The following is a 15,883-nucleotide window of genomic DNA, read 5'->3' as shown; positions in this document are numbered from 1 at the left end:
GACCATGGCATATCCATTCCAAGGGTCAATAAATAATACATTTAATTAATTTCCCTTTAAAATCTATGATCAAAGTGTATATTACTCAACTCCTTGAGTGACTGAGAAATCATGAAGTTTTCCCTCAAATATAAAAGAATTACAGCATTTCTTCAGTTTCATCATGTAGGCACACGATGGAAGACACTCTGCTAAAAACACAGATAACAAATCCTCTAACAAGCTTTAAAATGTTAGAATTTAGTTTCAGAATTGGTTGGATTCTGGGTATCCGAAATCTAACGTGATTTAAATTGTGCAAAGTGCTTTTTCACTTTTAGTATTTAATGTGAAATTTCCACCAATTTCAAAAATGAAGTAGACAAAAATAGGAGAAGCAATAGACTGCCATAGGAGGACATATTTATGTCACTGGGGAGAAATCATGCAAAGCAATCTGAATTCTATAGAAATAAGATATATTGTTATTAATTCACCTACAACACAAGAAACCTAAGGCACAAACACACTGGTGAACAAGTACACGTTTACTTCTATCTCCAGCCACTTTGGATAGTTATACTGTAAGTGGAAGGAAAGGGAATAAATGATTACCAACATGGAAAGTCAAATAGGACAGAATGCATATAGAAAACATCTCTGTGGTGAGAAAACTTAAATTCCTTCAACACTTTGGATTATTTATGTAGAATTCATTTTGCACTTTAACCTAAAATGTAATCTGCAGATATGACATGATAGATCGCTAGGGTAAGTCATCCAATGCTTATCGATTTCTTAACCAAGAACAGAGGAAATTAGGGACAGGAGGGCACGAGGGGGCAGGAGGGGCTCACAGACACAAAGCAGGCCTCCCTTGATGGGGGATCACAGAGGAGAAACCCCCCCATTGATGGAACTCCTGACCTGGGACGGGACTCTAGAGTGCTGGTGGGAAGGGGCTGCGAGCTTCAGGACAGGACTATTTCTTTTTACTGTTTTCATTCACTGGGTCCATACCTCTCCCAGCCCAGATGTGCCTGAGCAGAGAGTGTTCCCCACAGCCTGCTGGTCCTGCTTCCAGATGTGGGGTATATTCTAATTTGTTCCCTTCCAAGCAATGAGAAAGTCACACCATCTAAAAGGAAGTGGTACACACACTCTACAATTACTATCAGAGCTAAATCTGTGAGTCACCCAGCCACCTGCACAAGACAATTTGGCTACTGGAAAATCCTGATTAATGACATTTTTTTTTAAACACCAGAGTAACAGCTTGACCTGCCAAGAATTACCATTTTTTTCATAATTTCACCATTTTTGGCCTTAGTTACCTATTACCTTTTGCGGAGAGTGTAAAGGAAGTAAAATGAAAATGGTGTTGTAACGTACATTAACCTCAAATCCAAATGTTGTTCCTTCCAAGGTGTCGGGGGAGGGGAGATGGCTCTGTGGTGTCGGCTTTGAAACAGAGAAAGAGTCCTTTTGGACGAGGCTGTGGGCTCTCTCAGGCCATGCTGAGATGCCAGGGGGGTTTCTAATAACTAATACAATCGATTCTCCTCTGCAAGCTAGAGTCTTCCTTAAGTCATAGATCACCAGGCCCGCGAGTTCCAATCAGACACACTGTCCAAGAGGACACACGAGCTGGTTACCGTGAGCAAAGCCCCAAGACCCCCGGCGCTGAGGCCCCTGGGGAAAGTCCTAGGCTGAAGTCCTCCTCAGATGGCAGAATAAGCAGGTGCGCTTTACATTTCCGGCTCCAAAACCACCCACAGCCCGTGCTGGCAGAATTAATCACAGGAAGGACTCGCTGCCGATCGCTTTATTTTTGATCGATCCGAGCCAGCCGCGCCGGCAAGTCCCGAATTCCGAATCCGGAGCCCGGCCGAGTCGCCATTCACCGGGGAAGCGACACCCAGGCGGCCGGACCACGTTCCGGCGAAGCGCGGACGCCGGAGAAGCAGCTCCCGAGTTTCCGACGCAGGTCGCCCCCCGGAGCTGGTTCTCGCCGCTCTCCGCCGGCGAACCCGCGGGCCTCCACCCCACCCCCGACTCTTCGCCCAGCCCCCGCCGGGTCCCGTCCACTCTGCTCCGCGTCTCTCGGCGCCGCACGCGGGAGCCGGGGGCCGGGCGCCGGGCACCCAGCTGGCCCGCCAGGCGGCCCCCGTGCCTGCCGCTCCCGCCCCTCGCCGCCCAGGCTGTAATAATGACAGCCTCCTTATTTCTCCTGCTACCGTTAGCGAGCGAGCCCAGAACGGCAACAGCCGCTGCCGGGGGAGGCTTGGTTACAGAATCCTGCGCCGGGTAGCGGCTCGCTTAGCAACCGCCCCGAAAAAGCCCCCGCGCTCCGCTCCCACTCGTAGAGCCGGAGGCCGCCCTCCCGACGCGCTCCTCCAGCCACCCCCGGGCGCCGCGCCCCGGCGCCAATGACCCCTCCCGCCGCCCGGCCGCGCGCCCCCTGCGCCCCCCGCGCGGAGCCCGGGCTCCCGGCGCCTTCCACGCGTTCCCAGGGGCGGTCGGCGTCCTGCGTCGGGCGGGGGGAGGGGGCGCAGTTTGCTGCCTGCCGCCCCCATCCCCTCGCGGTGCCCAGCCGGAGCCCGGCGCGCAGCCCCTCGCCGGCCGGCGCTTCCTCCCGGGTCTCCGCGGGTCCCCCAGCTTGCCGGGCCGAGCGGAGAATGTCACCCCTCCGCGACGCCCCGCTCTGCGCCCGCTCCCGCGCGCCTTGCAGCTCAGGGTGAGGGGACCCAGTACACAGGCTGCCCCGGGGTCCCCACCCCTCACCCAGCCGCCCTCGCGGGGCCCCAGCGGTCCGTCCCGCCGGGCAGCCTTCTCCCCCGCAACCCCCGACGGTTCTCGCGCCCCTAGCCCAGTCCCCGCGCGGCTCCGGTCCCGGTGGCTCGCACCTTCCTCAGCGTAGACATCCTCGGGTGCTCCAGTTCAGCAGGTGCGGGGCGACATGGCCCGTCCGCCCGTCAGTTCGCCAGCCCGCGCGTCCCCTCCACTGCCGCCGCTCCAACCCGCTGCAGCCCAGCGCACGGTCGGTCCTCACGGCCGGCGCCTGCGCACTGGGCGCCCGGGGAGGCACCGGCGCACGGGGGGGCGGCCGGCGCGCGGCAGCATCTGGAGAGGGGCCGGGCCCGCGCCTGGGGGAGCGCCAGGCCTCTGCGCCGCGACCCCGGCCCGCGCTTGCGGCCCGGCCGCCTGGCGCGCCTCGCGCGCACGGCCCGGGGAGCGCGCGCACCGCCCGCCCAGCCAACTGTTGCGCGGGGAGCGGCGGGTCACGCGGGGACGGCGGGGGACAGGAGGCGCCCGAGTGGCTCCCGGGGGCAGCGGCCTCACCGCTGCACGCGGAGCAGGTGCTCACGGCGCTGGAAAGTCAGCCCGCGCGTCCGACACGCACCCCGACACCTGGCACAGCGCGGCCCGCTTGGGAGCGGTAGGGGAGACACGCGGGCGCATCGTGCGAGGGATTCGTGGACGCGGTAAAGTCTCCCCATACCCGGGACGCTCACGCGGCACAGAGGACGCGGAGAGATGTGTATCCTACATGTTGGCAAGGGTATCTATCGATGAGCTGCCCCTCCTGCTACCTAAACCGAGCCTCCACCTTTCCATGCGCGCTCCTCCCCGTAGAGAAACATGCCGCCGTGTCTTCGCAGGGAAGAAGGGTCACCACGGGGTCCCTAGGCCCAGGAACAGCGTCTCTCTGTCGGTAAACCTAGGGTGATGGGGTCTGGACGCCTTCGCGCGTCCGCTCCCCGAGCGCAAAGACCACAGCAGCCGGGGGATAAGGAAGGAGAATCGGTTCAGTCGAAATTCTGTTCACGACCTGCAGCGAACTGGAACAATTTAGCGACTTTGGCCATGTTTTGATAGACTGGGATTAAATTCATGGGAATGCCCTTCCAGGGTGGGACTGCCAGGGGGAGGGAAAGTTACCATGGCCTAGCGTGAAGCCGCCGCACCGGTAACCAGAGACCAACTGGCTTCGTTCCCGCTTATCCCTGTGTTTTACCTGACCTTGGGCCAGTCCCAGAGCCCCGGTTTTTAATACATCTGCAAAACGGAGCTTTCCACGTCTCTAACTGGGCTGTTGTGAAGTTTAAATGAGATTAAAGACATGAAAGCTTCTAGAATAAGAGAAAACACCAAGATGAAAGTTTATAGGAAAGTGGGCAGGGATTAGAATAGGAAAAGAGAATCAGGTGACCAAAAATATTTGGGATGAGACTAACCAATCTTTTCCAGAAATTCTAAGATCTTTAAATAAGAGCACTGTCTCCGTAATATTTCTTTATATAATTGATCACTCACATTAATCAGTTGCAACTTATCTTCATAACAGAGTTCCAAATGCTGAGGGAGTGGATACAAGATGAAGTAAAGAAACCTGCCCACAATCACATTTCTCCTTAGTGTTTATCTTCCAACTTGTCTTCTCTGTCAAAACCAATGAATTGTGTGTTCCAAACCTCAACCACAAATCTAAGTTCTAGATCAATTTTTCAATTTTAAAATGTACTTTCCCTTTACTTCCCTCCTCTCCATATTTGTCCTCATCCTTCCATCTTTCTTAAATTAATTATTTAATTTTTATTTTATATTGGAGTATAGTTGATTTACAATGTTGTGTTAGTTTCAGGTGTACAGCAAAGTGATTTAGTTACACATATACATATATCTATTCTTTTTCATATAGGTTATTACAGAGTATTGAGTAGAGTTCCCTGTCTATACAGTAGGTCCTTGTTGATTTCATCCTATAAAAATTCATTTATTTATTCATTCACGCAAGAGCAACAACAAAAATAAGAAAAATGTACTGAGTGCCCATCAGGTCTGTCAAAATGTGAGCAAAACAGATAAGCCGTCTCTGGCCCCTGGAGCTTCCAGTCTAGAAAGAGAATCAGTTTTTTAAAATAGCACAGTAACATATAATTACAAATTATAATTACTTTTCTAAAGGAAAGTAGAGGGTGTTATTGAATGGTAGAAGGGCAACCACACAGCTCTGAGATGAGAGAAGAACCCTTTTTGGGAATCTTCATTAAGTCTTTGTCTTCCTCTGGTTCTCCCACAAGCAGGTCCTGAGACATGAATTTGGGTGCAGGTAGTTTATTTGGGAGGGTGAGGCAGGAAATGAGAAAGGAAGCAGGAAGAGTGAGACAAAGAGGGAGGGAATGTTATTAACATTGATGCATTATCAAGCTGGCCACCCCTGTGGAGAGTGGGATCTCAATCTGGCTGGGGATCCCCAAGGGCACCGTGTGGAGTGCACCTCAGAATTGCCTGCCTTCAGTAGAAAGGCTGGACATTTTTCCATCTGATCTCCATCTGCCAATGACTGCGTGTTGCTCCCCCCACCCCAGGTTCCTCTGGCTGAGTAAGTCCCACAGCTTCAGAGAAAGCCGTGAGGCTGAACTGAAGGGCTTAAGGTGCCCGCAGGTGAGTGCAAGGGTCTCTACAGCAGAACCAGCATGAAATCAGAAGGCCACTTCTACCAGAGCCCTGGAGAAGGAATGGGATTCAGGCAAGAAGAGAGTGGGGCAGGGAAAGGATTTCAGGTAGAAGGAAGAGCAGGCCTGAAGACCCAGGGGAATAAACAGTCAGAGAACCAGAACACAGTGAGTGCGAGAGAGAATAGCATGAATGCATCCGGAGAGCACGTGAGGGGTGTTCAAAGGGCGTTTTAAGGACTCTGAGTTGAATCTTATATACAGTGAAATTTTTTTTTTTTTTTTTTTTTTTTTTGCGGTACGCGGGCCTTTCACTGTTGTGGCCTCTCCCGTTGCGGAGCACAGGCTCCGGACGCGCAGGCTCAGCGGCCATGGCTCACGGGCACAGCCGCTCCGCGGCATGTGGGATCTTCCCGGGCCAGGGCGCGAACCCGTGTCCCCTGCATCGGCAGGCGGACTCTCAACCACTGCACCACCAGGGAAGCCCTATACAGTGAAATTTGACATAGGATTTTTAGCAGGGAAATAAGATGTTCTGCATAGACAATCATGTCATTTGTGGACAAAGACAATTGTATTTCTCCCTTCCCAATTTATATACCTTTTATTTCCTTTTCATGTCTTACTGCATTAGCTGGGACTTCCAGTACAATGTTGAAAAGTGGTGAGAGGGGCATCCTTGCCTTGTCCCTGACGGTGGCGGGGTGGCATCTAGTTTCTCACCATTAAGTGTGATGTTAGCTATAGGTTTTCTGCAGATGTTCTTTATCAAGTTGAAGAAGTTCCCTTCTCTTCCTAGTTTGATGAGAGTTTTATCATGAATTTTGGATTTTATTGGATTTTGTCAAATGTTTTTTCTGCATCTATTGATATGATCATGTGATTTTTCTTCTTTAGCTTGTCAATATGGTGGATTACAGTCATTGATTTTTCAATGGCAACGAGATTTTTTAAAGGTCATTTTGGCTGCTCTGAGGAGAAGAGATAGAGTTGGGAATGGGAGTGAGGAAACAAGAACGGAATTGGGGAGATCAACTTAGAAATGCGTGGATAAACTGTAGTGAGAGATGATGAAGACATGAACGAGACAGTGGAAGTAAGAAATGATGCAGGTAGAATATACTTGCTGTGATTTCTTCGATGGGTCATGGGGGAAGAGAGGGAGGAGAGGATGCCAATGAATCCCAGGTCTCTGCAGCTGGGTAGATGGTGCTTCTGGGAGACCACTGAGTGGATACCGACAAGTGTGCACTGGATCCTGTGACATGAGGTCCTGTGACTTAAGCAGGAGCAGTTACAGCAGAGAAGGATGGAGACACATATGGGCAACAGAGTCAACCGAAGATGACAAAGTGGAGACTGACTTTGTCGTCAACTCTTTCAAGAAGTTTGAGTGTAAAAGAGATGAAAGGAACAGGGCTGGAGGGAAAGAGATGGTTTCTGGGAAGATCTCATTGTAAGGTTAGAAAGTCCAGAGCTGCTCGAACACTGCTGGGAAGCTGAAGTAGAGAACGAGGTCAAGTGTGAACTAGTCAAGGATACCATTCCGTGTGCACTCCCTCTCTCCTGCACCATCTATTGTTAAATAGACTTGATTTTTTAGAGCGGTTTTAGGAAAATTGAGGAGATTTAGAGCGGTTCACAGGAAGATTGAGGAGAAGGTGCAGAGATTTCCTATATGCCCTCTGCCCCTACCCATGCACAGCCCCCGCCCGCCCCATTATCAACATCCAAACTAGATGGTCCGTGTATTACAACTAATGAACCTATGTTGACGTGTCACTATCACCCAGAGTCCATAGTTTACATTGGGTTCATTCTTGGGGTTGTATATTCTATGGGTTAGGATAAATGAATAATGACATGTTTCCACCATTATAACATCATACAGAGTAGTTTCACTGCCCTAAAATGCTTCATCCCTCCCATCCCAACCCCTGGCAACCACTGATCTTTTTACTGTCTCCATAGTTTTGCCTTTCCCAGAATGTCATAAAGTTGGAATTATATACAGTATGTAGACTTTTCAGATTGGCTTCTTTTGCTTAGTGATACGCATTTAAGTTTTCTCCATGTCTTTTCATGGCTTTTGGTAGCTCATTTCTTTCTAGCTTTATAATAGCCCATTGTCTGAAGGCACCACAGTTTTCTTATCCATTCACCTGCTGAAGGACATCTTGGGTGCTTCCAGGTTTTGGCAACTATAAAGCTGCTATAAATATCTGTGTGCAGGATATTGTGTGCACGTTAAGTTTCCATCTCATTTGGGCAAATACCGGGGAATGAGATTGATGGATCATAGGGTAAGGCACCACCAAACTGTCTTCCACAGTGGCTGTGCCCACCAGCAATGATGAGAGTTCTTGTTGCTCCACATCCTTGTCAGCACTTTATGTTGTCATATGCTTATTTTCCATCTGTCTATCTTTGGTGAGGTGTCTGTTAAGGTCTTTGACCCTTTTTTTTTTTTTCTTTGACCCATTTTTTAATTGTGTCATTTGTGTTCCATTACTTATTTTCAGTCTCAACTTGATCAGATCCTTCAGCACATAAAGTTGGTGTGTGTGGCATGTGTATTTTCTAAACAACCCTCTTTTGATTATATGTGTGTATGTGTGGTGTGTGTGTGTTCTGTCTTTAGGGACCCTACAGCTGCTACCCCATCTTGGGTCCAGTAGAGAGAGATCTGAACCCAATATCTTCCATTTCTCTCCTGCAATTCTCTCTACCGAATTCCCATCAAGCTTTTGCCTCTACCACTTCAACGAAATTACTGTAATCAAGGTCACTGAGAACCTGCGCTTGATGAATACAATTGTCTGTGATGGGTCCTCAACATCATTTCAGACCAGCGATGACGTGACTTGGCTTCAGGACAGCTCACTGTCCTCCCGGCCCCCCTGCCCTTTCCCTCCTCATCTCCCCACCTTCTAGAAGTTAGAGCCCCTCAGAGCGGTGCTTGGACCACTTCTCTATCTACACTCCCTCTTAGAGCTTTAAATGCACCTACATGCAGACAAACCCAGGTGTATATCTCCATCCTCGTCCTTTCTCCTGAATCCTAAAATCCTATTCAGCTGCCTAATTGATGCCCACATTTACACGTCTAAGGAGCACCTCAAACCTAACATGCCTGGCACTGCACACCACCCAACAATGACCGCTCCCTCTCCACCCCGGAGGGAGTTTTCTCATCTCCTTGGGACCACTCCAGCCTCCCAGTTTCCAAACCAAAACCTGGAGCCGTGCCACACTTCTCTCCTGCCAAAGCCACTCTTGGTCAATCAGAAAACCTCTTTTGCTCTGTCTTCACATATATCCAAATCCAACCACCTCTTCCCACAGCCTCATCCACCACTACCCTGGTGTTAGCCACCAGGGTCCTTCTCACAGGGATGGACTCGAGCTGGCCTCCTGCTTCCCCCACCAAATCTGATCTCAGCTCAGCGGCTCAAGCCACTCCTTCAAGATGGGCTTCAGATAATTTCACTCCTCTGCTCAAAACCAGCCGTATCCTCCACCTGACTGCCTGGGAAACGTAAGGCTGATCCTCGCGTCTTCGCAAACTTGCCCAGCACCACCTGCTTTCCTGTCTGTCGGCGGCTGTCACTGTCCCTGCTCGCTGTGCTCCTGTCGCACGGGCCCTGTGCTGCTCCAGGCCTGGACGGTCCCTTCTGCTTTGAGTGCTCTTTGCCTGCACATCACCAAGCCTTGCTCCCTCTGCCTCAAGCCTGGTTCAATTACCTTCCAGGAGGCCTTCCTGACCCCCCACCTCCCCACTCTGAAACCCCTTCCCGGCGGGAGGACAGTGACGTGCTCTCTGTCTCACGAGGACTTGTCTGTTTGTCAGCCCGTCAGGAGGTGCCCCGGCTTCCATAGCAGGGCCCGGCACAGACAGGCTCTCAGGAAATAAGTTCTCCAAGAAACGGATTCAAGGAAGAAGGGTAAACAATAAACCAAGGTCCCAGAGAAGGTGAAATGGTTGGAGGGGAGCACAGGGAAGAAATCCACCTGCCGCAGTCGCAACAGCGGGCAGAAGGGGTCAGTGCCACAGGGGTCAGGGGTCAGGGGGCGGCGGTCTTCCTGGTCAGTCCCCGGGCTCCCCTCTTCCCAGTTTCCTCTCTGCTCTGATTCCCAGCTTCTGCGGTACGATAGGACCCTGGCCCGATGGGCGCTCAGCAGACCCCTCCCACTGCTCGCATCCCTGTGCAGCGCTGGGACCCAGGGTGACACTGTGGGCGGTCACCCAGGAACACAATCCCGCCCCGCGCTGACCTCCTCCCAGCGACCGCCTAGCCCCTGACTCCCCTCCTGCTGACCCACTAACCACCTCTCGCTGACCCACCCACCCGCTTCCCGTGACGGTCTTGTGATGACCCCCTAACCCCTGACCCCTCCCGCTGACCCCGCCCCATGACCCCTCCGCAGCCCGGGTCGGCTCACCCGGGTCACACCCTTTCCTCTGAGCATGCTCGGAGTACTAACGCCCACGGGCCATGCCCACAGCGCGCGTTAGAGCCAATCTGCAGCCGGTGTGCGGCTGATTGGCGTTCAGCGGCAGAGACCGCGGATCCTGATTGGGCAGGGCTGCTGTTGTGGACGGGCCTACAAGGACGGAGTCCGGAAGAGCAGTCGCGCTGCTCGGGCCTGGGCTGGGGTCGCAGGGGTCGCCGGGGCGGCGAGGCCGGCATGGCGGCGCTGCGGAGGCACGGTAGGCGGGGATCAGGGGTCTGTGGGGACCGGGAGCTTTGGGGGACGGAGACTCTAGGCCCTCGGGACTGTGGGGACCCGGGACTGTGAGGACTGTGGGAACCTCTGGCTGTGGGGACGGAGGCTGTGAGGACGGGAACTGTGAGGACCCGGGGCCGCGAGGACGGGGACTGTGAGGACCCGGGGCCGCGAGGACGGGGATTGTGAGGACCCGGGGCCGCGAGGACGGGGATTGTGAGGACCCGGGGCCGCGAGGACGGGGATTTTGAGGACCCGGGGCTGTGAGGACGGCGACTGTGAGGACCCGGGGCTGCGAGGACGGGAACTGTGAGGACCCGGGACCGCGAGGACGGGGACTGTGAGGACCTGGGGCTGCGAGGAAGGGGGCTGTGAGGACCCGGGATTGTAAGGGGCTCCTCCCAAAGCCCAGATTCTGACTCTCAAACCATTTACTTGCAGGGATTCTGAGTTTCTGGGCACGTAATTAGTGTTATTAAGCTATGGTAGTATTTTTAGCTAACACCAAAGGCAGGATGGATACATTTAATTGGTTAACTTGGCACATGCCTTAGAATGAATGTCAGAGATACAGGGAACTCCAGACACCTCATGGAAAGCCCAGCAAACTTCTCATTACCCTATAATCATTAATATTAAAATGAAAAAAGGGAAGATTCTATTTTTCCCAGTTTTATTCAGATATGATTGATATATAGCACTGTGTGGGTTTAAGGTGTGTATACAGCGCAGTGACTTGATGGGCTATGTACTGCAAAACCACCAGCCAATAAGTTAACATCCATCACCTCATATAGTTACACAATTTCTTTTCCTTGTGATGAGAACTTTTAGGACCTACTGTCTCTCTCAGCAACTTTCAAATTCTCCATACAGCAGTGTTAACTATAGTCACCATGCTGTACAACTACATCCCAAGACTTACTTATCTTATAACTGGAAGTCTGTACCTTTTGACCATCTTTACCCATTTCTCCCATCCCCCAATCACCTCTGGCAACCATCAGTCTGTTCTCTGTTTCTGTGAGCTCCTTTTTTCGATTGTTTTTTTTTTTAGATTCCACAAATAAGTGAGATCTTACAGTATTTGTCTTTGTTTGACTTATTTCACTTAGCATAAAGCCCTCAAGATCATCCATGTTATTGGAAATGAAAACATTTCCTTCTTTTTGGCTGAGTAGTATTCGCATGTGCTTTATTCATCCATCCATCAGTGGACACTTGGGTTGTTTCCTTGTCTTGGCTATTGTGAATAATGCTGCAGTGAACATTGGGGTGCATGTATCTTTTTGAGTTAGTGTTTTTCTTCTCTTTGGATAAATACTCAGAAGTGGAATTGCTGGATTGTACGGTAGTTCTATTTTTAATTTTTTGAGGAAACTTCATACTGTTTTCCATAGTGGCTGCACCAATTTACATCCCACCAGCAGTGCATAAGAGTTCCCTTTTCTCTGGGCTTCCCTGGTGGCGCAGTGGTTGAGAGTCCGCCTGCCGATGCAGGGGACACGGGTTCGTGCCCCGGTCCGGGAAGATCCCACATGCCGTGGAGCGGCTGGGCCCGTGAGCCATGGCCGCTGAGCCTGCGCGTCCGGAGCCTGTGCTCCGCAGCGGGAGAGACCACAGCAGTGAGAGGCCCGCGTACTGCAAAAAAAAAAAAAGAGTTCCCTTTTCTCCATATCCTTACCAACACTTGCTATTTCTTGTCTTTTTGATGATGGCCATTCTGACAGGTGTGAGGTGATGTCTCACTGTGTTTTGATTTGCGATTCCCTGATTGTTAGTGATCTTGAGCGTCTTTTTGTATAGCTGTTGGCCACCTGTATGTCTTCTTTGGACAAACGTCTGCTCAGCTCCTCTGCCCATGTTTTATTCAGATTGTTTGGGGTTTTGGCTGTTGAATTGTATGGGTTCTTGCTGTATTTCAGGTGTCAGCCCCTTACCAGATATACAGTGTACAAATATTCCTTCCCCTTCAGTAGGTTGCCTTTTCATTTTGTTGACAGTTTCATTTGCTTTGTAGAAGCTTTTTAGTTTCTTTTGTTTGTTTTTGCTGTTGTTGTCTTTGCTTTTGGTGTCAAATCCAAAAAAATCATTGCTGAGACCCATGTTGTCAAGGAGCTTTTCCCCTGTTTTCTTCTAGGAGTTTTATGGTTTTGAAGGTTTTAGATATGTTTCTCTTTTTATTTGGATTAGTTCGGGCCATGGTTATTTTTTTCCTCCTCTGTGTTTAAAACAGATGGTTGTGTTTTTGCCCTTTGAAAGGAAAAGCCCAGTGGCAACTCTGGTTAATAAGCATTTGCTTAAAATAGGAAGAAGAAATGAATTTCTCAGTAAGGCAGAATACAGAGAAGAGTAAATAGTGTTCCCAGTCTGTGGCTTCCTTTGTAGAAAAACACTTTGCCCGGCTTCCTCCGTTGCTCTGAGCCCCAGGCGTTAGGACTCACCTGGTCAGCCTTAAAGAACAGATCATCTCATAGTGACAAAATTCCTCAACAGTCAGATGTTAGCTCCAAGGCGGGCATTACAGTATTTTGATGGGTTCCCAAGCTACTTTTTATAACCCCCACCAGCGGTGGAGCCAGCAGGCTCTGCAGACTAACTGTGAGGTTCGCAGGGGTAGCCCTGACCGTGGCCTTCATGGGCCCCTGTGGCTGGTTGACCCCCTGCACCCTGACTGGGCCTCCTCTCCTGCCTGGGGCTCTGCCCTCATTCGCCAGCACCTGCTCTCCAGCCTTCCGGTAGTGCGGCCTGGCCAAGCCTGGCGGCAGCGCCCTACACCCAACCCTCAGCTCGCTGCACCCAGAGGACTCGACTTTTCACCATCCATCCTCAAACAGGCCTCCTTCCTGTTGGGTCTCTGACAAAGTTACCGAGTAAAGTTGGGCTGTTGCAGAACATCGTGGTGAAAGGCTGGATTAGTAAGTCTTGAAAGCGTCCAAGCAGCCATAGTAAGTGAGAAACGCAATATCCATTCTCCGCATCTTCCTAACTAGGTCGCAGGAGCAGTCGTGCTGGGGTAAGAAACACTGAGGACCACTCGGTGGGGTTTTAGCCGGAAAAGCTTCTAAGCGCTTGTACCGGGTTGCGGTGTGAACCAGGGCCGCCTCTTGTCTTCCTGGTCTGCGGGGCTCGTGACGTGAACCCGATGCAGGCCGAGTGACGGTGGAGCAGATGCGACGGTGGAGCAGATGCCCCGCTGGCCGTGCTCGGGGCGCCGTGGGCCGGGGCGGCGGAGGCGGCTGCAGGGCTGCAGCGTATCTGGGCTTCAGAGGAAGAGGCCCGGCAGCGGGGGGACTGTGGGGCTGCTAAGCCCAGAGCTCTCCAGCCCGGGGTGCCTTGGGGGCCAGGGTGAGGGCAGCTGGGCGAAGTGCTTCTCTTCTCGGGAGCCCTACCGCGTGCCTTGGAAGAAAGCCCCTCAGCTGGAGCTCAGGGTGAGAAAGCATGAGTCCGGTGGGCTGGCGTGCTGCCTGGGGGGCGGTTCTGAGGCTTCCCTACAGGTCAGCGTCTGCTGGGTGATGGGGCCTCCTATGCAGTTTGTGGCAAAGCTTCTCGGGATGAAAGGAGGCTGTTGCCTTTGCAGCAAGGCTGCTGGAGGGAGAAGTAAATCTTTACTGTTCTCCCCTTGATGCCGGGGAAGCCTGTGGCCTGTACTGGAGGCCGTCCCTTGGGCATCCTTTGGGAGCTTCTGGGTTAACAGGCAGCGGTGGGTCCTGCACAGAGTGTGGTGGGGAGAGCGGGTGAGCGTCCAGCACAGGGTTACGGGTGAAGCCCGGTGGGGACTGTGGAATCAGGAGGGATCTCGGGACAGCCCGGCGGGGCGCTGCGGAGAGGGAGCTGCACTGAGGTTCTCTGGCCCTGCTCACTGGAGGCTGACTGCTGAGGGGTGTCCTCAGTCCAGCGTCCCCCCACCTCCCAACAGGCACCTCGCCCCTTTTCAGAAAGTCCGCCGGCTCTGCTTCTGTCTGTTGCAGCTTCTCCGCTTGGAGCATGTGGAGCCTTGTCCCCTGATGCACAGACCCCAGCGGAGCCTGGGGCGCTCGCCCTTCCGGGCCCGCTCCACGCTGGCCGTGGACTCTCAGATGGGCGAACGTGAGGGCCATCCAGGGCCGGGGTCCGGGCTAGGAGGAGGACACTGCTGTCATCCCCTCCCTGCTACTCGCGTGTGTCTGTGTGTAGCTGTATGTGTGTGTCTGCGTGTATGTGCATGTGTGTGTCTGTCTGCATGTATGTTCACGTGTGTGTGTGTGTCTCCCCCATTGCACCCTCAGACTTACACTGCCCGCAGCTTCCTTTGGAGTCTCAGACCCATGGGTACTGGCTGGGGTCCGTCTCAGTTGGGAAGATGCCGCTTTCCTTTGTGTTGAGCCATGTGCCTCGGGCGCCCCAGCAGGTGGACGAGCAGTTGCTCACTGACCTGCAGGAAGAGCCCAACTCTCTTTATCCACAAAAGTGTCACTTCGGTGTTTTCTTCTGTGTTCAGTGTGATGCGGCAGATCACTTCTCTTCTGGATTAAGAGCCCTTTTTCCTTTCAGCGATCTTCCAGGACTGAACGTGCGTGGCGCAGGGCCTGGAGAGGGTTAACGCAGAGATGGGCCGGGGCCGGAGCGGGGGTGGACACGGTGCGGGGAGGAACTCCGAGCTGGAGGGGAGGGGCCCAGGCCACGGCATGGGAAGTGGGGAATAACTCAGGGACCAGGGAGGGGGCTCAGCCAGGCGGGGACATGCCCTGCAGGGTCCCATACCTTGGATGTGACTGGGGACCGGGGCTCAGCTACCTCCTGACCACCGCTAGTGGTGAGCCTCACACTGCCCTGGGACGCGGGTGGGGTCACTGTCATCTCTGGGGAGTGCAGAAAGCCTCAGCCTGTGGCCAGCAGCAGGACAAGTTGGGCTTCGGCACACCAGCTTCAGGTCTGGTTCCTCTGTCACCATCCCCTGTGTGTGACGAGCCCCACGGAGGCGGTGCCACCCGGGGCAGAGCCAGCGAGGTTGGACTAGCGCCCTCCCCGCCGGTCAGTGCCCGTGGCCGGGCACTGAATCTGTCCAGGAGGCCAGCGGCCGAAGGGAGGATGGAAGACGTGAGGGTCGAGGCTAGGTGGGGGCTGTTGGGGCGGGGGAGGCGGGAGGTGTGCTGGGAGCAGCGGTAGGTCTCTCTCCAGGGCTTGACAGGTGTCACGCGGGCGTGTGTGCAGGTTGCGGCGCACCGGTGAAGGCGCTCCCTGGCACCCTTGGGCCTCGTCTGTAAGGTGGGGGCTGTTCTGTGTCCTTTCACGAGCTGGTCAGTCAGGAGCGGCCGCCGGAGGAGGCTCAGGACAGGCCCAGGAAGGATGGTTTGTTGGGCTCTCGGGTCCTAGAGGCAGGGCCACGCCGGGCACGTGGGGGGATGGCCAGGGGGTCAGGGGGCGGAGGACAGGACGGAGGGAAGACTGAGGCCACGACCTTTACTGGGGTTTCCAGAGGAAAGGCAGGCGGGGCGGAGGGAACACGTACGATTGGCTGCTTTTAGTGATTTTGCCGGGCTTTGGGTGACAGGGCTGCCCCGAGCCGCCAGGCACCCGGCCCGGGTGTTTCGGGCAGAGGAGGGTCACCTCCCCGGGGGCGGGGCAGGCGGAGGAGGCCGGGCCTGGCCGGGCTGTCGGCATAGGTCACAGGCGGGCTCCTGGCTGGGCCCTTGGCTGGTGGGGGGTTGTCTCTGCCCAGCCAGGCGGGGCTTAAG

The 15,883-nt window shown here is 53.6% G+C and overlaps 1 protein-coding gene and 1 long non-coding RNA gene across 3 annotated transcripts in view; one reads left to right on the top strand and one right to left on the bottom strand.

Moving 5' to 3' along the window:
- The window catches only part of LOC132512819 (uncharacterized), a 233,329-nt gene extending 230,330 nt beyond the window's left edge, over window positions 1-2,999 (bottom strand). The window contains exon 1 of the long non-coding RNA XR_009538344.1: window positions 2,886-2,999. This is a non-coding gene — a long non-coding RNA (uncharacterized LOC132512819). The remainder of the gene's footprint in view (window positions 1-2,885) is intronic.
- A 7,032-nt stretch (window positions 3,000-10,031) lies between these two features.
- The window catches only part of ERICH1 (glutamate rich 1), a 47,386-nt gene continuing 41,534 nt past the window's right edge, over window positions 10,032-15,883 (top strand). For both annotated transcript variants that reach the window (XM_060136560.1, XM_060136559.1), the window contains exon 1: window positions 10,032-10,149. In XM_060136560.1, the coding sequence (XP_059992543.1) occupies window positions 10,128-10,149 (22 nt within the window). In that variant the 5' untranslated portion in view covers window positions 10,032-10,127. The remainder of the gene's footprint in view (window positions 10,150-15,883) is intronic.

Source organism: Lagenorhynchus albirostris, chromosome 21 (genome assembly GCF_949774975.1).
Source record: "Lagenorhynchus albirostris chromosome 21, mLagAlb1.1, whole genome shotgun sequence".
Lineage (NCBI taxonomy): Eukaryota > Metazoa > Chordata > Mammalia > Artiodactyla > Delphinidae > Lagenorhynchus > Lagenorhynchus albirostris.
The sequence above is the reverse complement of the archived record's forward strand: the minus strand, read 5'-3'. Positions and strand labels throughout refer to the sequence as shown.